Raw genomic sequence first — 23,453 nt, forward strand, 5'->3', positions numbered from 1 at the left:
GTAATATTAATTTAGTCCTTGTTAATAATGAGGTGATGTTAAAAAAGGTCGGTTTATGATATTTTCGTTTCCGATTTTACCCCTATTAGTAACCTACCCGATTTGTGTTTCAATTTCAAAAAAACCAGATCAGTTCTCTCTCTCCTCCCCACGCTACTCTCCGACTCTCCATCGACCCCCTCGCCGTCTCCGAAGTCGATGTCGTTTGCGCCTATCCTTCTCCGGCTGGAGCCGAGTCGCCGGTGACCATTGGACCTCCATATCCGACTGGAAAGCAACCTAGAGACGAACTGGAAGCCGACGACAATCATGAAGACGACGGGAGCTGCGGTTGAGATTAGGCGCTTGAGACTCGATCTGTACCTATAGCTTCTTCTTCCTCATCGCAGATTTCGCTCGCCTCTACTCCGCCATCGAGTCCAACATTGAAGCTGCTCTTCAGGTCGGTCTCTTTCTCAGTCTCTCTCGATTCTCTTTCTTTGATCTCTGTTTGGTTTCTGGAACGTAGGTGGATGAAATTGAGTAGAATTTCAATTATTATTTGGTCCTATTTTTTCAAATTGAGACTGAAATTTGAGTAATCTTAATCTGCAGAAAGCGGAGCTTGCTTCAAAAGAAAAAAGTATGGCATCTGCAGGTGCTCTGACTGCCAAGATTCGCCGGACCAAGGCTCCATTGCTTGAAGAGGTTCCCAAGTTGCAGAGATTGGCTGTAAAGAAGGTTGGCCTGCACTGTTTGAATCAATTCTATTTCCGTGCTTCTTCGTAATTGTGCATTTCATAAAATTGTTTAATAAATTGATGTTTAGTGCAGTCCTCTACATATATGCTAGAACTTGTGTTATTGTGCTCATCCTGTGTTCCCTACCCTGTACACTTCTATGAAAAACAAAAAACAGTTCTCCAATGTAAGTAATGCTCGAATGCTCAAATTATGTTCATACTGTTTGCATATTTGGGCTTTGAAATGCTTTGGTTCATACCGAATTTCAATCTGTTGTTTCTTTCTTGCAGGTTCTCCTTGTCTGCTTTATATTATGCACCATCTGTTATGCATCAATGGCAGTTTTTGGGTACTTAATGTTCGGGTCAACAGTTCAATCGCAGATAACTCTAAACCTCCCGACTAGCAAAATTAGCTCACAAGTCGCAATATACACCACCCTGGTCAATCCAATATCCAAATTTGCTTTGATGGTTACACCAATAATGAATGCTGCAAAAAGATGGTTTCCTGGTTACCAGAATAAAAGAGTCTTTAACATATTAGTCAGTACCACCCTGGTAATCAGCTGTGTTATAGTAGCTTTGGCTGTACCCTTTTTCGCATATCTCATGGCACTTGTTGGAGCGTTTTTGAGTGTCACAGCTTCAATTATAATGCCATGCTTTTGCTACCTTAAGATTTCTTGCACTTATCGAAAAATTGGATGTGAGATGTTGATCGTATGGGGTATTATACTACTAGGTGCTGCGGTAATCATTTTTGGTACTTACACATCTCTGGTAGAAATAATAGAGCATCAGTAGAAGGCTACCCTTATATTTGTTACTGTAGTAATTTTCTCGCTCATTCTTGTTTCTTCTTAGGCTAGTCTATTGTAACTGACTAGCTAGTGAGTTATTATTCAAGGAAAACTTAGCTTGTTACTAGCTGAAGCAGTTAACATTTACATTGATCTGTATGGAGTGAGGTGTTGACAGTATCTGTTTGTAGTGTCTTTGCCGCAGCCTTTTCTGGTTCTGCAAGCAAGTTGTTAGATTTGAATGTTGCCGAGACATATATGTGGGCACAAGCATTTAATGACTTACAGAGTAATGTAAATGGGGAAATTAGAAATATACTTTCTAGTGGTAGAGTTACGGTACTAAAAGAGCTGGAAGCAGTTGATGGTATTGTGAAGCACTTGTATCCTATGATCCAAGATGACGTGGCCCTCGCAGAAGAAGAAGCATTCAAGAATTCTACTTCAGATTTAGAAAGGAAGGCACAGAATCTTTCCCAAGGACTTGATCTTCTGACCAAGGAAGTGGATGGGTTTTTCCAAATCCTTTTGACTGGACGCGAAGCCTTGCTTTCTAAGCTGAGATCAGGTGGAGCAGTCTCTGACCAGATGATGATGGGAAATGTAGAAGGGCAGGTTGTGAGGTGAATAGCAAAGCTAATCTTGATTTCTGGCTCTTAATTACAATCAGGTACAGGTAATGGTTCCTTCTCTTCTTGATTTTTAGCAAATAATACTTGTTTTTCTTGCCTTATTTTGGTCTCTAATATGGCAATCCCTGTGATAATGGTGTGTGGCTATTTGCTGCAGTTTGTATCTTGGTTGCTCTGCCAACTCATTCTTGGCTTTGGCTCATCTCTATCTTCAAGTATATAAGATACAGTTACCTTTCATTTTTGTGCAGTTGCAGTTTCATTTTAGTACGTACTGTCAGTGGCAATTATGACAAAAATTTAGTTTTTGCTACAGAGTTACACGATCATGAGAATTAATTGAAGAAATGTATCATAAGATTGGTTTGTATGGAATCCCTTTCTAACTTCAGTTAATTTGATTATGCTGCAGCTCAATTCAAGTTTTTATGACAGTCATCAAATATACTCCCCAGGTTTAGTACTCTCCCCTAAATATATAGTTCATGATGGTGTCATTGAGAGGCTATATACGTTAATTAGTTTCTTAGATAACCCCCATTTGACATTGAAACTATAGTCTATATATAGTACTGTTCACTGCGCGCTGAATGAAGTTGTATTTGTTTTAAGATTTGCAATGAAAGACAATGTGCTTAGCTGTACTAATACAGAATATATTTTGAAATGAATATAGGCATACATGAACTTCATAAGAAAGAGCACAGATGGATTAAGTATTTTCTTTATTCTACTTGATTTTTCGGGAGGAGTGGGAAGTTATGCACAAATGGCCGTGTAGTCTATTGATCAAGGTTCACCCGCTTCTCTACCTTAACCAAATGTAACTGTCGCAAATCAATAATTGACACCCTGTTGATTCATATTAACTTGTTTTGAATTTGTGCCTGCAGATTCTTGGGTGAACTTCTATGGAAACATAGGGAAGACACTGCTATCTTTGGTATAAATGGATTGACATTGACGTTTCAACATAATCAATACATATTTTCTGTCACTTATGATACTCACCGTGGTTTATACTATTGCAGATATGTGTATCATTTGATCTTCTTTTCATTTGCCAACATTATGTGCTGTATCCTTCCAAGAAGGCATTGATATCTCCTAAAATGATCACCAACAAGGAGGACTTGGAGCCCCTTGTCAGTTCTGATAATCACCGGCCAAGTGTCTGAAAATGTCTAGAACTTTTGTTTTGCTGGTGAAAATTGTACAAAAGCTTCGTTGGGCCCAAGATGTATGCTTTTATTTTGTAATGATTCTGCAAAAAAGTATTGTTCTGACTTTCTGGACAGTATAACCCATTTTACTTGGCCACTTGGCTCTCAAACTTTCGTTTGGGGCTTAAATTAATTGGGTTTTGTTTCTCCTTAAATTAATTGGCATTGCCTAAACTGATTGGGAATTGGAATCACTTACATTTCTCTGCCTTTTTGCCAATTTGGTGGACATTGCCCATATGAGGGTTTATCGAAACAGAGGTAACAATCACATTATTCAAGGCAACACCAATCGTACTCCAAAGACAACAAAGAAATAGCTTGATGCTATATGCATGTTTCATCTGATTAGTATGCATTGGAAGAGAGGTGGTTAGCGCCTTAATGGTTCGAAGAGTTTTGTGTTCCTTGAATGTGCTCGACTTGGCAAGTGCCGTGATTGACAATGACTTGGCAAGTGAGATGTGATTGGTGGTGACATGGTCAGTTACTTAGTTAGTGACATGTGATTAACAATGACTTGGCTATTAACTTGTGACTTGGCTATTGACAGTTACTTGGTCAGTGACATGGTTAGTTACTTAGTTAGTGACATGTGATTAACAGTACTTGGCTATTAACTTGTGACTTGGCTATTGACAGTTACTTGGTCAGTGACATGGTCAGTTACTTAGTTAGTGACATGTGATTAACAGTACTTGGCTATTAACTTGTGACTTGGCTACTGACAGTTACTTGGTCAGTGACATGGTCAGTTACTTAGTTAGTGACATGGTCAGTTACTTGGTCAGTGACATGGTCAGTTACTTTGTCAGTGACATGGTCAGTTACTTAGTTAGTGACATGTGATTAACAGTGACTTGGCTATTAACTTGTGACTTGGCTACTGACAGTTACTTGGTCAGTGACATGTTCAGTTACTTAGTTAGTGACATGGTCAGTTACTTAGTTAGTGACATGTGATTAATAGTGACTTGGCTACTGACAGTTACTTAGTCAGTGACATGATCAGTTACTTGGTTAGTGACATGTGATTAACAGTGACTTGGCTAGTGACATGGTCAGTTACTTGGTTAGTAACATGTGATTAACAGTGATTTGGCTATTAACTTGTGACTTGGCTACTGACAGTTACTTGGTTAGTGACATAGTCAGTGACATGGTCAGTTAGTTAGTGACATGTGATTACAGTGACTTGACTATTAACTTGTGACTTGGCTACTGACAGTTACTTGGTCAGTGACATGGTCAGTTACTTAGTTAGTGACATGTGATTAACAGTACTTGGCTATTAACTTGTGACTTGGCTACTGACAGTTACTTGTTCAGTGACATGGTCAGTTACTTGGTCAGTGACATGGTCAGTTACTTAGTCAGTGACATGTGATTAACAGTGACTTGGCTATTAACTTGTGACTTGGCTACTGACAGTTACTTGGTCAGTGACATGTTCAGTTACTTAGTTAGTGACATGGTCAGTTACTTAGTTAGTGACATGTGATTAACAGTGACTTGGCTACTGACAGTTACTTGGTCAGTGACATGGTCAATGACATGATCAGTTACTTGGTTAGTGACATGTGATTAACAGTGACTTGGCTAGTGACATGGTCAGTTACTTGGTTAGTAACATGTGATTAACAGTGATTTGGCTATTAACTTGTGACTTGGCTACTGACAGTTACTTGGTTAGTGACATAGTCAGTGACATGGTCAGTTACTTAGTTAGTGACGTGATTACAGTGACTTGACTATTAACTTGTGACTTGGCTACTGACAGTTACTTGGTCAGTGACATGGTCAGTTACTTAGTTAGTGACATGTGCAAAATCAATCAATTTCTATCTCAAAGTTGGCTGATTATGTTCCTAAAAATGATTGATCCAACAGTGCCCATTAGTTTGAGAATTATACCAAACCAATTCAAAGAATGATAAGCATAAACTATAATACCTCCAAGCACTAAAAAATTGCTTCATGTAAATAGACTTCACTCATAACAAAAAAAAAAATTCAAGTATCTGAACTGTCAATACTCTAATTCAAGATAGAGAGGAATGTTATTGGGAAAGAACAGGATTCACCATAGCAAAAATCATTACATGATATATGTTGCAATGCTATTACAAACTAAAGTCACACTAATTCATTGTCAAGACTCAGAAGATTCAGAGAAAGGAAATGCAATTCGACTCAGATCTCTGCCAATTATAATTGAACGTCATTTCTTTGATTAACCAAATCGGAGGATTGCTAATAGCAAACTAAAGACCAGATATCAGATTTGAAGCCATAAGGAATATCAGCAAGCAGTTCAGGACACATGTAATTGGGGGTTCCTACAACCTGCCACAAAAATATAGGAAAACAATCAATTCCATAATAGCAGCAATGTCACTATTACCATCAAGTATAAATAGCTCAACTTTTCCAAAATAAGAACCAAGTTGTTTCCTTCATATATAAATGTAAAAGCTTCTAGTTTGACCCCTCAATATGGTTTTCTAAACATCTATTTACTCAGTTTATTAAACCTAAACGGCATACAATAGAATGTGAAAGGAATTAATTCAGGAAAAAGTTAAATATATAGAATATCCAGATACTTGATCAACTTAACTACCGACTTTTTGTAAGCATGGAGAGTTGTAGAAGAAAAAAGAGGCTGCACGGTAGCTCTATACAAAACATGTCACTATGAGAATATGATTACTAAATGGATATATATACATATCAGGGTCATTTATTTCTAGATTGCACCTCATTAGCAGTAAAGAATGATAGCAATGAAGGATATGTGACCTCATAAACAAGCTCACATCCTTATGGGAGCCGTAGTGGTTATTCACTTATTAATGGGTGCATAGCCGTAGTAGGATCCAGGAAGAGGGTTATAGAGTAACTCACAAATGGCAAAGTTCAAAGCCATGACAATGCTTGTAGAACTCTAAAACATGATAACTTCAAAGAATTGCAGTAAAATATACCTTCTTCTGTTTTACAGCAGCTCTAGCTGTGTACTTCCCTCTTTCCTCCCTCCCTGCTTTCACTAATGCCAGCCTCTCCTCCTTGGTCATTCTTCTTTTTACATGGAGCTACACAGTGGACGTTCAAATATATAAAAAAAAAAACGATGGGAGAAACAGCATGTTTATAATGGCCAAGTATTTAAGTGTTGGCTTAATATATACAAACAACATAAATTTGAATACTAGGAAATTTAGAATTTGATCTGGTTATACTTTACTACTTACAGTCTGATAAAATGATGATTGCTAATTTTTAGAAACATAATCCAACTCTCTCTACTCAAAACAATCCAGCAAATTTACAAAAGTTGTTCAACTTATTATATCTATTTCAAATGATATAAGCCAACACTTATATCAGTATATCAACTGATGTAGAAAATCTATACATGTAGACCGTCAAGAAATGAAACTATAAGCTTGGTGCAAGTTATAATCAAGTGTCGTCAACAGAGGTCTTATACAACATCATTGCTCTTCAGGATATAGGACAAAGGATCACACAACAAAACCAACTTTTTCTTAAAAGTATAATGTAGTAGATACTGTAAGAAATGCCTATTTGGTTTGATTGAAGTAATACATTGTTCAATAATCTATCGCTAGCTCGAGCAATAGGCTAGATTGTGGAAGAAATCTAGTTCCATGGAGAACAATGCTTTCTTTTTTGCTGTGGAGCCTCTAAAAGTATTGCATTGGTAGGGTACTAGGGCATTAATGATGACTAATTTAATAGTATGATTATGACATGATTCGTAAGTCACTGTATCTATGGCTCTTCAACTGTCCTAGTTCATTTATATACACGTATATCATTCATTTATATATATATGTATGCCACAATATTCGATCAGTCACAGTCACACGCAGATACCCAAACAGATAGTTCCATATATAGATAAACTATACAATTTAAAGACTGAATTAGTACTTTTGTTACAGATTTCATAAACTCAATGAGATCCCAGCAAGCAACAAGACATGAGATTCTAAACATTACATAAATGCTTCATCGGTAATCAACATGTATCAAACAAAAGCCTAATAAAAATCCATTCACTTGCACTCTAATCACCCAACTGCACCAAATTTGCAGAAAGCTCAATTATCCAAATCAACTACGCAACACACAAAGCTTCAACCTAACTCTCTAAACACAAAAATTAAGAAATCAAAATAGTAAACAATGGTGTTAGTGTTGAAAATACAAACCTTCCATCAGCTGAGGACTTCGACCAAATCCGTATGCAGCACCAGCACCTCTTCATCCTCTTGCTGCAAGCACAGAGACACAGTCAGAGCTCTGATAGAGAAAAAAAAACACCTAACCCTTTCCTACTACTCAATCATAACCTTAGCAAATCGGTACTCTTCAAGTGAGCGAATCACAAAATTGAAGGCATTTTGAGAGCGAATGGGAGGACCGGAACCCTAAGTGATCAGTCATGGATCTAAGGCCGGAGCTGTAGCTATCAGAACCATCGCCAGTGTCTAGTCCTTGTATTGAAGCAACGGCAAGTACGCCGACAAGTCGTACGAGCACGACATCATCAAGCTTTGTCGGTACGGCGAGAATTTGACTTTTTTGAAGGGGTAGCTGTGGCCGTTGAGCACCGAAATCGGAGCTCCAATGGATCAGACGTTCCAAACCTTGATCGATTTGTCGACGAAGACGGTGGCGATGACGCAGTCGTCGTACTTGTTCGAATCGCAAGAGAGGATCTCGAACTTGTGCACCGGGATGATAATGGTGGATCTAGGCTCACGCATGTCCGAGACGTGTGCAGTACAGTCACCGGAGACGGAGTAGACGCAGTAGGAGTAGTCCTTGAAGGTGCGGACGGAGGCGGGGTAGAGATAGAGAGAGAGATTGGTTAGGGTCGAGGGTGTTCAGACGGGATTGGATAACGGGAGGGAGAGAGAGCTGCCAGTGGCATCTTTGGTAATTACATTTAATTTTAGTGGCAGGTTATTAAGAGGTGACCTTAATTATCATTGGGACATTTGTGTTATCTGAATTATAATAAAGCACTTCAAAATGACCTCTTTTATCATTAGCCCTATTTTTAATTTTTTTAAAAGAGAAAAATGTACCAACAGTTCCTCAAGTCTTATGCATGGGCCAATTTGATATCCATACTCTCAATGTTATCAATGTGATATCTGAATATTTATTTTGCTATCGACGACATACATCCGTTAGATTTTCTTAATGGAGGCGTTAGAACAGTGACGTGGCAAGTACGTGTTTAGACCTGTAAATGGATCGGATTTGGATCGGATCGACCTAAATCCAAATCCGTTTACTTAAAAAAAAATTCGATCCAAACCCTCTCCGTTAACCCGGCGGATCATTGATATCTTGATCCAAATCCGTATCCGCCGGGTTAACGGATACCAGATCCGCTAATCCGACCCGTTTATAATTTCAAATATTTTAAAATTTTAAATAGTAATATTAAATTTATATCATTATATCTCATAAGATATTAATAAAATATTAAAACAACATGAAAAACAACATTATATCTCATTATATCTTATAACAATATTTGATTAGTTACTTAAACCTCCACGATCCTTGAACGTTTTAGTACTCTTGTAACTCAATTCATTCAATTCTCGGACTTAACAGCATCATCAACAACATCCAAGATGATGAAAACCCATAAATTTGGTAGCCCCAATATGGCTTGATTTAGTAATTTAAAAAAGAAGAAGAAGAAAAGAAAGAGATAAATAAAAATAAATTAGCAAACGGAAAGGGTAAATTGGTCATTTACTCTCTTTTTTGCCTCCACGTGCTTGTCACGTCATTGTTCTAACATCTCTGTCAAAAAGTATTCAGGTATCACATTGATAGCACTGAGAGTGTGAGTATCAAATTGGCCGGTGCACAAGAGTTGAGAGTCTGTTGGTGCATTTTTCTCTTTTTAAAATCGATTTAATTTGTGAATTTATCACTTAAACAAAAAATAAATACATAGGGAACTGTGGCTTAACGATCAAATAATGCCAATAATCTTGCGATTTCAATTTAAATATCTAAATTCATACAAAATTATAATAATTAACATATGCTCCACATATCAATCTACACATGGCTGGTCATGAGATTTCTTTGGTCTGAAACGAATGTGATCTCTATAAATTGACATTAAGTATGCATGTATTTTTTTTTTTAATAACTAGTAATACTTTATTCTATTAGTAAATAAGTTGTGTATTTGAATAGGTTATAAAGAATTAAAGACCAAGAAAATTAAAATTTCAATGTAAAAGAAAAATAAATAAAATTCTAGCTTAATAACTAAAGTTGGGCTCGAACCTATTATGAGAAATGGAAAGACCAAAAAGGTTTGACACATAACCACTAGGCCAATCTTATGCTTCACAAATATAGTTTTACTAAAAAAATACATATAGTATATGTAAATTAAATTCAGGTATTACCGATTCACTTGACACCCCTCACGGCCACCCTAAATCCACACATGCACATTTTATTTCTATTTGCTATATAAACGGTTCATAATACCATAAATGGAAATATTAAATTCAGGTATTATAAACAAAGCTGTATAATTCTCTAAAAACAAAGAACAATTGTCATATTTCATTCAATTGGTAATTATCTTGGACTGGTGAAAGTAGTTTATGGATGAGGACTTGACTCCTATTTGTTTACTAAGAAGTAGCATTCTGTTTCGTACCACAATTATGTGCCGCGGATGGAGCTAGTTTGATGATTTTTTCCTATAAAACACTGGGTTAGTCTTTGTTTATAGGTTTACTTTAAAAAGCGAGTTTTATTTGTCTTGTATGAGTTGCAGTGCTTAGATAAGAATTTTGTTGTTGCCCTGTCATTTTTCTATCTTTAAGTATTTGTAGTCTCTGTTCTTTGTGCCTATTGATATAATGTATTCAACTTCTATTTTTAAAAAAAATAATGTCATATTTCATTGCTCTTAATGGAATTGTTTAACAACATATCTTCATAATCAGTGTGATTTAAAACAAGCAAGCGCATCTGGTGTAGTGGTATCATAGTACCCTCCCACGTTACTAACCAGGGTTCGATTCCCTGGATGCGCAGCTCATTTTTATTGTATCTTTTTGTTCCAAACGTGCCTGTGTTCAGCTGTTGATTAAGGGTCTGTTTTGGCTTGATCTCCTGTTTTCGAGTTTTGGAAAAACAATCTCAGAAAAACCGCAAGTCACACAACTTAAAAATCGAAGAAGGCTCGGGAACAGTTAATCACTTTTTTTTTTACTTTTCCTCAAATCGCATAAAAAATACTTAATTTCAAAGTAGTGCCAACACTTCCAAGTCACTCAAGGGGCAATTCAAAATATCTGTGATTACGAGATGACCCTAACTAAGACACGGGAGAAAAGGTTTCGATTTGGTACAAAATTATGGACCCATATGTGATGATTCGTGTTGATTGATCGATGACACTGGAAATTTCCTCCCGTAGTAAAAACAGAATATGTCACGTTCCTTGACTCTTGCTTCCCCTATCTGCTAAAGTCGACAGTAGGGGACTAGTGCATACATAACCTATGCATGAACCATAAATAAAGAGCTTTATAATGATAAACCACCAATTGTGACCTCCATGTGGAATTGATGATCCTTTTGTGAAATCCCTTGCATATAAGTAACATGGGTAGTAACCAATCATGCATTTTAATGTCGAGAAATTCACCGCTTACTATTTGTATGTCATCATTAGTTTGAAAAGAAAAAGAAATTAACTAGACGAAAAACTAATAAAAGAATCTATAAAATAATAGTTCTAATCATGGACAAGTGAACTTCTCACCTTACCCTTGGTATTTGTTTTGACAAGAAAAAAAATTAACTAAACGAAAAACTAATAAAAGAATTTACAAAATAACAGTTCCAAGTTTCCAACCACGAACTGCAAAGAGGATTGGAACGAAGAAAGTTGGCGGAGAAAATTGATAAATTGAGAAAATAAAGTCGGTGGTATTGCTATTTTCATAATTAATTTAAATGGTTCGGACTTACTCATCGCACCTTAATGAATAGTCAAGTCATTAATTTCGGCACAAATTGAAGGGATGTGGCACCATGCATGAACACTTGAGCACCACACAAGGAGCAAGAAACAAGGTTTTGTTTCCTTATAAGTTTTAACCAATAAATCACAAACAACATCATCACGTGTAATGTGAGGTAATGTGAGGTAAGACCATTTTACAGAAAAATGATGACTTACCAACTCCACTAAAGTCTTTCTCACCGAATTAAGAAACTCAAAAGATGATACGCACTCTCACTACTTTTCCCATCGATCTGGGTTTATCAAACTTAACTTAGGTTCTCCTCCTTCTCCATGAAGAATATGATCAAAACCATTCAAGAAGCAACACGTACTCTTCAGTTTCTCTTCCCTTTCATTTTTCAATGATACATAAATTACCAAACAGAAAGAAAACCAGGGAGACAAAAAGCCAAAAAGAGCTAAGTCTATATCTATATCGGATACATATCGATCACTTCACTGACCCAACTTTGAATCTATGATAGTGGAAGAGGATAACTTTCTTCAAGTTGAAGAAACTAGGAGTTAATTACTACTAATTTGCAGCATTTCTCAAAACCAGTTCTCCTTCATGTAAAAACTAATCACATTCACCAGCTACAACTCTGTCCGTAAGTTTCTGAAACTACAAAGTTAAAAAAGAAAAAAAAACAAATATTTCCAGCTTCTTCACATGTTGCCATCATCTTCATCCTCCAAACCCAACAAAAGCAAAAGCAAAAGAAGACGAGAACAAAAGAACAAAATAATTTAGGTTTTAAGTGTCAAACCATGGCGGAAGCATCGGGCAAACCTTGTTGCAGATCATCCCGATATTCTCTACCGGACGCCGCCGTTCTGCTGTTACTACTACTCCGATCGACGGCGATGTTCGCGCGGCATATCGGGCAATTCGAGTGATCCTTGAGCCACATGTTAATGCACGTGCCATGAAACGAGTGCTTGCACACACTGAGCTGCCTCACTTCTTCGCCGTCGGCAAAGACCGATAAGCAAACCGGGCACTCGGTCCCGATTTCCTTGACGTGGGCGTCCTTCTGGTATTTGAGGTCGGAAATCACCTCGGGCCGGGCATGGGCCGGGTCGGCGGGGGAGGTGGTGGAGCTCCGGCGGGGTCGATGGCGGAAAAGGTTGGGAGGACACTTGATGGTGAAGAAGACAGCGTAGATTAAGGCGGGGACGGTGATGACGGCGAGGAGGCCGAGGATGAACTCGAGGGCGGAGAAGTCGACGCTGCGCGGTGGCGCCGGGAAGGGCGGGGGTGGTTTGTTTAGGATGGCCGGTGAGCTCTCCATGATGGGAGAGAGAAAGAGAAAGGGAAAGAGTGTGTGAATAGACGAGGGTGGGTGAGGGAGGTTTTGGAGTTTTATTCAAGTTTTTGGAATGGGCTGTGCTGTGGTGGTGTTTTGTTTGGAAGTTTTGGAAAGCCAAAATTATTGGTGTGGGGTTTTGAAGACTAGTGTAGATTAATGTTGTGATGGCTCCATGTTTTACTGCAGTTATTATCACGATGATTATGATGATGGTACAATGTGTGTTGGTAAATTACCACTACGATTCCAAGCAGTTCTACGTTATGTTTTGATCTTTATAACGTTAAAAAAATCCTCCAATGTGGTAAAAGGGAACAGGATGCCATTTTAGCTACCATGGTTGGAGGAGCCCATGAAGAAGAAGATGGCCGCTGCTCAAGTGAAAAACAGAATATGACAGAGAGAGAACATGCCACCGGGGGTTTAGGGTTTGGTGGGTTGCAACTATGAGTACGGACGAAGTCAGATTTTTACATTTCACATCGAGGGGTCCTAAATTTGTGGCGTCGCGTATTCAAATTGTTCGATGTTCATAATTGCACCTCTACAGATACTGTAATTGCAGGTATGTTTTTACCCTAATTTGGACAATATTAAATTTTTAATGAAAAGAAACATGTTGAGAATATTAATTTAGTTTAGAAGTGTACGTTTACACCTCATGAAAAGTTTATTGTACATTGTTGGGTGGTAAGAACTCAAAAGAGAATGATAATTTTTGCGATAAAATATCATATTTGTATTTGGAGTAAAAAAAAAGATAAAAAAAAACTTAAAGGAGCTTTGGCATAGTAGAAACCGAGCTCGTTATGATGGTATTAAAGTTAGTGTGTCACAAGCTTGCCATTTAATTTCTAGAAATGTTGCAGCCTCAAGTCGGTTGTCTTTAAGTTGCATGTTCAACAATTTACAAGAGTTTTGTGTAATTAAAAGAATAGGTGCTACATGCAGGCCACGTGGGGCGTCTCGAATCATTGAATTAAATTGGTTAACTCCCCTTATTGGTTGGATCAAAGTTAATATAATGGACTCCAATCAGGTTGGCTATATTGTGTTGATAGAGACTACAGATGATTGGTTTTAGGTGTGCGTTCTCTTCTACTCTTGATATCCCTAGTTATGTGGCTACAGAGGTCATAGCGGTCATTAAGGTTATTGAACTAGCTTGAGTTAGAATAGGAAGTATGTATGGTTGGAGGTGGATTCTTTCCGTATTCTTATTTTTCTCCGTTTTCCTCATCTAGTGCCTTGGAGGCTTCATGTGCAGTGGAGGAATTACTTGCATCGTACCTCTCAAATGCATTTCAAATCTAGCCATATTTTTCGTTAAGGTAATTAAGCTGCTGATACTCTTGCTCACTATGATAAATCATTAGATGGCTTTACTTGGTGAGATTCAATTCCATATTTTATGATGAGTCATTTTAATAGAGACCGTTTGATCTTTCTAATTTTTGGTTTTGTTAATCTGTGTTCTATAGGAAGATAGTTGCATTTTTTATGTATGTCCTACCTTCATTCTCTTTGTAACTTTCTTTTCATTTAATAAAATACACTCGGTCAAGTTTTCATTTAAAAAATAAATAAATAAATAAAAAGAGTACTTACTAGGGCCTAGGAAAAGAAGGCATAAAAAAGAAGGACCAAAAGTATATACATCGACCAAACATTTACACAATAGGGCCCAGTTTTCCTTTAACCAAAGGCCCACTCACAAAACGGCTTAACTTGAAGGTGAAGCCATCCATGTCCATGATTATGATTGCAAGTTAAACTTCAAACTCCAGCAACAAACCATCTGTCTAGCTAGCTCCTAGATAATCCCACCCAAATTTGGTATTAGCGGAGGTTGAGAAATTGAGTTAGGATCGGAATAGGTTATAGGTTCGATCCTCTCCACTGTAACATGTTGGCGCCGAGGGATAATGTCAGTGCGACATAAGGGGCAATTTGTGTGCGAGTTCAACCACATATCAATGCAGCCCACATGAAACAAGTGCATGCATTGGGGCAGCACCCTAATCGCCTCGCCGTCGGCGAAGTCACACAAGCACACGGCACACATTCCCTCTCTGCATTCCTTGGTGTATCTGTAAGTCGGGATCAAATGCTCAGGGAAAGTGTTTGTGGGAATGCTCCTAGTCCTGCTGTGGTTGGTAGTCGGAAGCACTTGGCTTTGTTCGCTTTGTTGTGCACTTGATATGCGGCTTTGGATGAAGCAACAGTTGTTGACTAGGCAGTGGTATATTGCAACGATGATGGCTCCGGCTGCGACGCCGAGAAGGCCAATGATTAACGGGCTGGAGAGGAAATGCCGGTGTGGTTCTTCCATTGTAGAGAGAAGATCGAAGGGTTGGAGGTGGTGGCTGTGAAGAGATGGGAGAGGTTAAATTGGGTTTGATTGATAATTAGACCTTTTGTCTTTGACAATGTTAACAAAACAAAGGCGTTTACTTAACGTAGGTAATACGCAGAAAGAAAATGACGCTGTCAATTACAATTTTGGTGTCAAGTGTGTTTGGATGATTGGATCAGTATGATCAAGGTAGCAGTCAACTGTGTAGAAAATCGATGTGGGAAGATCGCCTGGGTCTTCTAATAATGAAGAACGCTAATTCAAATTATCTTAGGAAAAGGGTATGGAATTAACTAACAGTGCTTTAACTGTAACATGGAGCTTGTATTAGCCTGTGAAAGTACAAGTTGAGATCATTATTGACCCATTTTGCGCAAGTTTTTTTATACAACAATTATCATTTACAAGATTCAAAGTCATGTTTATACAAAGTTTTGAGTTCGAATTTTTTTTTTTGTATTTTCTCACTTCTTTCTAAGTTTCTTTTTCAATTTATCCGTTCTGTATGAACTAGCTTGTTTCGGAACATATCAAATGAGTTATTTGTAAAGTGATCTAATTATCTGAATTATTATTTTCTAATCTTAATTCAAAATTACCAACCAACTATAAATGACTAGAAAAAATTCAAAATTTTAGTATGGCCGGGCCAAAGAAGATTCCTTAAGATCATGGGCGATCATCCACATCTCTAAACAAATATTCCTTTTAGAGTTTTAGGTCCACATATATGCATTTTCATGGTTTGCTACTACCTGCTACGCTTATTTCTCTAGATATTTTGGATAGGGTATCAACTTTATTTTATCAAATGGAACTCAACACTACTTCACTTCAAATTACAGTTCTTTAAGTTGGTTTATCTCCCCCTTTAAGGCATTTTCACTAGATTGGAGGGATTAGAGACAAAACCAATGTGGTAGAGAAGTAATAAGACTCTGTTAATCCCATTAAGTTGTATAAAAATTAAAATAGGAACGATCAACGAATATATCATTCATATAAACTCGTAGCTACTAAAGCAGTGTACAAATAAGTTGCAGAATTTTGAAAACTTGCCAGGATAATGTGTTTTGCATCTTGTATTGACACTTGAAAATATAATTATATAAAATGAGTATTTCTAAATATTCCCAGCAAATATCTAAGTATACCTAACACATTTTTCACACCCAACTAATTTCCAATAATACCCTTGTTTGTAATTAAACCTGGCAAAACCTATTGCACCCAGCAAAACCTATTACACCCAGCAAAACCTAAATTATTATTGAAGATAAACTCCACAAGTCCACAACAAATCCTTCGTTCTTCTCAAATGTTGACGAGGAACAAGTCTAAAAAAACAAGACTTCCTTAGCTCTAGTTGTAGTTGATGAGAACAAGTCCAACACCAAATCGTCTTGTGTAGGAATAACATGGAGCAAAGATGATGAGATTGTTATTTTAGGCGATCTTATCTCGTTTTAGGGAGACACGAGAGAATATAAAGTAAGGACTTTTATGCAATTCATAAAGAATCGCCTCAACCGTGGAGATTTGAACCAAGTAAAGGAGAAAGTAAGATCCCTTAAGAGAAATACATGGGGATGTAGAATCAGACACATTTTTTTTTTTGTGCTTTGAGACTTTTCAGAAGGAGCATTCCCATGAGATGAAGGTATTGAAATTGTCCAAAGCATATTGGGTACATACGTCATACTTAATTATCATATGTTGTCGCTAATGCATTAACTAATAATTGTTTGTTAAGTAGCAGGGTATATTTGATGTTGTTGATGATGACAAATTAAGCAAGGGGAGGAGCATGAACATGTGGAAACTGATGGCCAAACAATAGTAGTGCAGTTGGCCGACAATGAGAAGATGAATGCTGATGATCAGAGCAAGTCGAAGATTAGTGGAATTCTTGAGTTTGGGACTGGTTATGCATCCGTTTTAATTTAGAATCTCAGAAGAACAAAGGATTTGCCGGGTATATAAATTATTCTTCATTCTAATAAGTTTTTGCAAGGTGTAATGAGTTTTGTTTTGAATTAAAAATAAGGGTGTTATTGGAAACTTGTTAGGTGTAATTAGAAATTCTATGATTTTATTGGGTGTAAAAAATATGCTAGGTATACTTAGATATTGGCTGGGTATATTTAGAAAGACCCAAATTCACTCTCATTACCTATTTTCTGTCATCAATCTAATTTGGCAAAAATGTTGAACAATACCTCACATAACCACACCATTTCTTTCCATTAAAAAGAAAACAAAAGTATATATCACTTATCAACATAAAGGACATATACCAACTTCTATACCTTATTCATGCTATAGAAAAGTACTTGCTATATTCCTATTCCCTCACATGTGACTCTCGCCTAAGCACATTGGAAAAGAGACAATAATAAAAAGATGGTTTGACATTTGTTTTGGAATGGGCATCAAATTAAGTGATCACTTGGCAAGTTTGAGTTGGTCAACTAAATAGCTCTTATTTTGTACCCCAATAACTTTCCAATCTAATGCGCTATGGTCTTACAAAATTTGATTCAACCAACTCAATAAGATGGTTGAACTTGTTGCTTTTCCATGTGTAAAAAGGTTTGTTCTTTTGGATCTGTGGAGTCGAGTAGGATCCCAAATGCCACCAATCGATTCCTCTCCGAGACCTCTTTCTTATATTCTTATACAATATAACTCACTTTTAAGATCTCACCCTAGCTAGTCTTATACAGTTTGTCTCAATTATTGTGTTCGTTTATTTCCTTCTTATGATCATCACTACACCACTAATTCCAAATTCACTGCCTCTTTTCTGTTCTGTGAAAAACAAATGCTTCTAGATATTTTATATTTGATTTGTTTAGTATCCTTCCTGCAAGACGTGTCTAAATCGAAGGGAATACGGGCATTTCATATGCTATCACTACTGTGATTAGCAGCCTGATTACAACAAAATGCTGGCGATATTGCTGACGCACTGCATCACTATTAGAACGCTCATCATGTTACTGTATTCGAACTTCTCTTACACATTTTACATGTTTCAAAAATGATAATGGATACTCTTATTAGACGTATATTCATTTTTCATTACAACATAATTACAAAATCGTTTATTTTTCGGATCGTCCTTAAAGAACTAATTGATAACTTGCTTTGAAAAAACTAATTGATCGGCGGACGATAGCTACGGACAACGTACTTTTATTTTAGTTACTAGTACAACTAACCCTACTGCATGCAAAAAACCCTAATGCGACTCTGAAGCCGCTCCTAAACCCTATTTCATCTTCCTCATGGCGGTTCACTTTCCGACCCCTCCTTCTTACAAAATGACGTCCATTGACGATGTTACAGCCAGCTTTGTTGCATCTCTCGCCCTAGCAGGCTCTGATGTTGTTGACATCTAGCACTTGAACGGCTCAAAGAGGTCCAACTCTTAGGCTTTTCTCCTGGCCAAACCGATGACAAAAAAACAGTTTGACACTCAAGATCTGCAACCCCATTTCCGACGCATCTGGGTCATCGATGGAGCCTTTAAAGTCCAAGACAGTACCCAAGGTCGCTTTGTCTTCTCCTTTGATCTGAAACGGGATCAGAATAAGGTTTTAAAGGGAGGGCCGTGGTATTTTAACAAAGCCCCGGTTCTGCTACAACAATATGACAGTATGTAAGATCCACTCGTCATCCCCATGAATCTGCTCTTTTTCTAGGTCAAAATCACAGGTATTCCGCCAGCCCTAAAAGATAAAAAAAATAATCATGAATGTGCCTTCTGTTGTGGGTAAGGTTCTGGACTTTGATCAAAGACTGTTTGACCATAAGGGTCAGATTAGGGGTTCATGTAGCTCATGCTATATCCCACCCTTTCTTCCTGAAACTGACTCTTAAAATCATTCCTGGAGTGGTGAAAGAAATTACCTTTTTCTTTGAGAATTTACATGGACAATGCAGGGAGTGCCATCTTTTGTTTCATGAACAGGGAGTTTGCCCTAATGTTGATGCACATACTGTGCATGAAACCGCTGCAAGACTTGAGACATCGGGGAAGTCTTTGACATCCCACTTTCCAGGTTTTTTCAATCTTCGTTTCCAGCATGGAGCGTTCCAGTTTCAAGGATTGAAAACACCTCTACTGTCACCAGTTGCGCTCAACTTCTTTGGCACGCCTGCTATGCACAAGCACCGCAAGGCTATTGTGGTGCGTAGTGCAAGAAGACCTCAGGCATGTTGAAGAAACAAATGTCCTAGCTTTAGTTCCTGTGGAAGTGGAGTCATCAACTGCAAAAAAAGGTAGGCCTACATCGCCGTATACATCCCCAGAGAAGCTGAAATTTCTGTGTAATGGTGATGAGACTGCTGCTAGCTCATCTATCATGCCCAAGAAACTAAAAGTTTCAGAATTCCACACCAAATTCTCTGCTAAATCCCTGGGTCTCATTGAAGCTCCGGGAGGTGTCTTAATTCCTAAGGAAGGGTCATTCATTCCCCAAGGATTCTATGTAGCTGGTCAAAGCAGAACATAAGAAGAAAAGAGGCCAGCCTCTAAGGTCGAAAAACAAGAACTCTTCAAAGAATAAGAAGATTGCAGTTGAAGAGGTGCTTAGCATGCTTTGCCCTAAAAAACCTCCTAGCCCTAGTGTTAAGGTCAAGGAGAAACTTTAGTTTTTTATTTTCTTTTGAACTATGCATATTTACTTGTCATTGATAACATAGTTTAGAGACTTTCTTTGAATAAGTGAGCATGGGTACCGTCAAATGATCGACTTAATCTATGTATCGCTGTGGTTTTTCACCGCAAACTCTTTATCTGCCCAGAGATAATAGATGGAGGATATGTAATGGTTTTTTCTGGTGGCCTAAGTTTTATTAATATATCTACATGAAATTTATAAAAAGAAGTAAATAAATAAAAAACCCTACTGCATGCAAGTCCCCACTATTGTGGATTTTACATTGAACTCGATCAAAGAGATTATGGTGAGCCCGTAATTGGCAAGATTAACCATCGATCCCAACACAAAACAAACCCATTACCCATGTTGGCCAGCTGGGGGATGCTTTTGGTTTTTCTTGGGTCTGTTGTCCAGTGGAGGCTTGCAGTAGAGCTAGACCAGGTCCGATGAATCCATAGTTCGATTATGATAAGCAAGAGGCCTGCCTCTTAAACAATAATCAAAGTGCCACGTGCAACCATCTCCCACATCTTCCTCGTACGTGTCCAAAACGGAACTGTATATATGCTGCTACTAGCTAGGTAAGTTCCAAAGGCTTCAGATATAGAATAAACCGGGCCATATCGCATAGGTGATATCTGAGGCATATATATCTGCAACCAGCTGTGACATTGTGTATATATAGTCATCTGCGCTCTAATCATTTAAGCTAGGAATTAGGAAACCAGTATTTTACTTTTGTTTATAAGTGGACAAGAAACTGAAGATTCCTCAGCTCTCTTCAATTTTATTCCCGCTGTGAATATTATTATCAAACCGTCTGGCTTAGGGTTTTATGTTTCGATCTATGTTTAGACTAAAAAATTCAATCAGTGGCCGGAAGGTGTTTATCCTAATGAGACTGCACTTTACTTCGCCCTTTTCCCAGCAACATGTTAAGGAGTTGATAGTTACAGAAAATATAATTTAAGTAAAAAGATGATGATCATACTGAAACACAGTTACACTTTCATTCTCTTCAGCTTTCTATTCACACATAATATACTATTTTCCAAGCAAACATTATTCCAAATATGAGTTAAACATGTTAGGTTTTATAAATAAATGTAGCGATGTCGTGACATATGCAGTACAACGATGTCGTCCGACATCAAGTCACATGGTTACCTTTCATTTTAGATGCATTTGTGCATCTTGCTATCCTTTATTGTTTTCCTCCTTTATAGATGTGTTTGTGCATCTTGTTATGCTTTATTGTTTTTAATTTCGATATTTTTGCATCGCTCAATGTACTTCTCAGTTTCAACTAATATAGTTTGTTGTATTTTCCAATAAAGGACGGTGAAACATTTATAAATTTTTGTGAGGATTATTTATCCTATTGTTCTATCTAAATTATTTTGAAATATTCTTGAACACTTTACTGTATCTTAGTTTACGTATCCATTCAATGCCCTTATTAATTGTGTACACTAGAAATTGATCTCTTTTTTTTTTAATCAAACCCAAAACCCTAAGGCCGGGTGCCAATATATTCATCTAAAGCCATAATAGGCCGTTACATACCATTCCGCTGCCATCTACAGACAAACAAGAAGAGAGTGGTAGTACCCACAGTGGTACATAGAAATATATAGACCCACTCATTAGACATTCACGTACGTAGACATAGCGAGAATCCCCCTTAGGTACTACTCCAGAGGCGCTAAAGGTACATAGAGTAAACACAAAATGCTTAGCTTCCTAATACAAGGAAATATTTTAATTTAGACAAACTAAAAAACAAGGAATGACCTTAATTAGGGCTAAAAACCACAGCCTAAATTTGAAAGTCCAATAGCACAGCCCTAAGAGAAAGAGGACAAACTCAATAAGGCCCAATAAGATAGGGTTGACCCAAGCCCAGACCACATCTCCATCACGCCTTCAGCCACCTGTACAGCGTCGGTGTTGTTTTGTCATCCCTAAGTCTCGCCATGAGCCTCCCACGAGAATCGCGTCGTCGAGCTCCGCCACAAGCCAGTGTTACCTCGAGCCCTACGGGCCTCTGTTGATGTAGAGCCCTGCCCCACGAGCTCGCTTCGCTGCCCAAACGCTCCAAAACCCACTCGCGGGATCTACACAAAAAGCGACCTCAACACCCAAACATGTGGCTCAATACCCGCCGCCAACCATCCTGCCAAAACCACGAGCCAAACACCTTATCTCCAAACCTCAGCCCAGGGCAATAAACTACTTGTCCGACAACCAGCACAGGGACAATGCAGCGACGCCGGCTCTAACCCTTGGTCACCGCCGGACAGGAAACGTTTTGTTGGTGTAGGTGCTCTCTCACAGCGCTAGGGTTAGGAGAGAGTTTCACTAGAAATTGATCTTAAGGAGCTTTTAATTATATATAAAAAGAAAAATATTAAAAATAAAAAAGGAATAAAGAAAAGTTAGTCAGTCAAATGTCGTTTTAGTTAATACCTCGATTACTTACTATAATTATATATATATATATAGGGATAATGACCACTTACCCATAGAATACCAAATACAACCCCATACACTCCACCAACTTATTTTCAACCCCACTCACACAAAAGTTTTCTCTTTTTCTCCCAACTATTCCTTTCACTTAATGTTTATCCCATTAATACCCATTTCTCTAAGCTTTTACTATTCTTTTGTTTTCTTTTATTTTTTTGATGAAACGTGGTGGGCCCATCTTGAATTTATTTGTCTAAATATAATTGCAGCAAAATTGTATCCTCCATTCGACGGTAAACAGTAAATTTTACTATTCATTATTTCGATCGTTGATAGACTTGAATTGGTGGCAATCTGTAAAAATACTAGTAAAGAGTTGAAAAAAGAAAGAGAAAAATTGAGAAAGCTGAAAGACTATAGAGATAGTCTTAACAAAGAAACTCCCAACTATTGGGATATCATTTATAGACTCCAAACTAGGATCTATAAATTAGAAGAAGATATTGACAATCTTTTATATGTTCTAGAGATAGAACAGAAACCACTTGATTATTTGAGCATTGGTAGATCCGCAAACTACTGGTATCAGAGCTTGTAAAATAGCTCAAAGGAGAACCCCTCCTTAATGGGGACAATGTCAGAATTGTTATTAGAGAAAATAAATCCTCTACTGAAAACTTCTGATGAGAAATATCAGAAGCTGTTACTAGAATTATCTAGATGCCAAGATCATCTAGAAAAATTTCCTACTATAATCCACCAATTGGAAAGATTGGAAAACAAACTGGATTATATCAAGGAATTTCCAAAAACGGAAGAAGAAAAGCTGACAGTCGTCAGTAGAAAAATCAATGAACAGCAAAAAACGCTGGATTCCATGAAAAATATACTGAAGGACAAGAAAGTGCCTACAGTAAAAAAGAAAGCTAATGGATTCAAACCATTAGAAAGGCCAGACAAGAATCCTGTTCCAAACATGATTTTTCTAGATCCTTCAACTAGTTCTACTAGTATCCGATATGAAAACTCGGAAAAAGAGAAATGAAGATGTTAAGCATCTTTGAAAAAAAGAAAGGAGTACAACTCCTAAATGCTGAAGAATTTGAGTTCAATGAGATTGAACAAGAAGTAAAAAATTCCTCAATCCCAAAGTTAGAT

General features: G+C 37.6%; 3 protein-coding genes and 2 long non-coding RNA genes across 5 annotated transcripts; 3 read left to right on the top strand and 2 right to left on the bottom strand.

The window, feature by feature from the left end:
* Positions 1 to 838: 838 nt before the first annotated feature.
* Positions 839 to 1,672, top strand: LOC112194147 (amino acid transporter AVT1J; the record flags this gene model as incomplete). The annotated part of the gene is made up of 2 exons (XM_024334397.2): positions 839 to 907; positions 1,014 to 1,672. Coding segments are annotated over 2 exons (585 nt in total), but the record flags the coding sequence as incomplete, so codon positions are not given.
* Positions 1,673 to 1,783: 111 nt separating this feature from the next.
* LOC112194148 (protein BPS1, chloroplastic-like) lies at positions 1,784 to 2,152 on the top strand. Its single transcript, XM_024334398.1, has one exon. The coding sequence runs from the start codon at positions 1,784 to 1,786 to the stop codon at positions 2,150 to 2,152; it is 369 nt and encodes a 122-aa protein (XP_024190166.1).
* A 752-nt stretch (positions 2,153 to 2,904) lies between these two features.
* Positions 2,905 to 3,535, top strand: LOC112192886. Its single transcript, XR_002933688.2, has 3 exons — positions 2,905 to 2,951; positions 3,051 to 3,100; positions 3,189 to 3,535. It is a non-coding gene; the product is annotated as an uncharacterized LOC112192886 (long non-coding RNA).
* Positions 3,536 to 5,402: 1,867 nt separating this feature from the next.
* LOC112191320 lies at positions 5,403 to 8,334 on the bottom strand. Its single transcript, XR_002932918.2, has 4 exons — positions 7,763 to 8,334; positions 7,622 to 7,684; positions 6,368 to 6,475; positions 5,403 to 5,726 (listed from the first exon to the last, which is right to left on the bottom strand). It is a non-coding gene; the product is annotated as an uncharacterized LOC112191320 (long non-coding RNA).
* Positions 8,335 to 12,032: 3,698 nt separating this feature from the next.
* Positions 12,033 to 12,907, bottom strand: LOC112192928 (RING-H2 finger protein ATL33). The gene has a single exon (XM_024332871.2). It carries the CDS (start codon positions 12,777 to 12,779, stop codon positions 12,249 to 12,251), a length of 531 nt encoding a protein of 176 aa, XP_024188639.1. The 5' UTR covers positions 12,780 to 12,907; the 3' UTR covers positions 12,033 to 12,248.
* Positions 12,908 to 23,453: the final 10,546 nt, after the last annotated feature.

This window comes from Rosa chinensis, chromosome 3, assembly GCF_002994745.2.
Source record: "Rosa chinensis cultivar Old Blush chromosome 3, RchiOBHm-V2, whole genome shotgun sequence".
Classification (NCBI taxonomy): domain Eukaryota; kingdom Viridiplantae; phylum Streptophyta; class Magnoliopsida; order Rosales; family Rosaceae; genus Rosa; species Rosa chinensis.

Bases quoted from the DNA above. Each gene is read 5' to 3' on its own strand.
- LOC112192928 (XM_024332871.2), bottom strand. From the start codon at position 12,779: ATGGAGAGCTCACCGGCCATCCTAAACAAACCACCCCCGCCCTTCCCG.
- LOC112194148 (XM_024334398.1), top strand. From the start codon at position 1,784: ATGTGGGCACAAGCATTTAATGACTTACAGAGTAATGTAAATGGGGAA.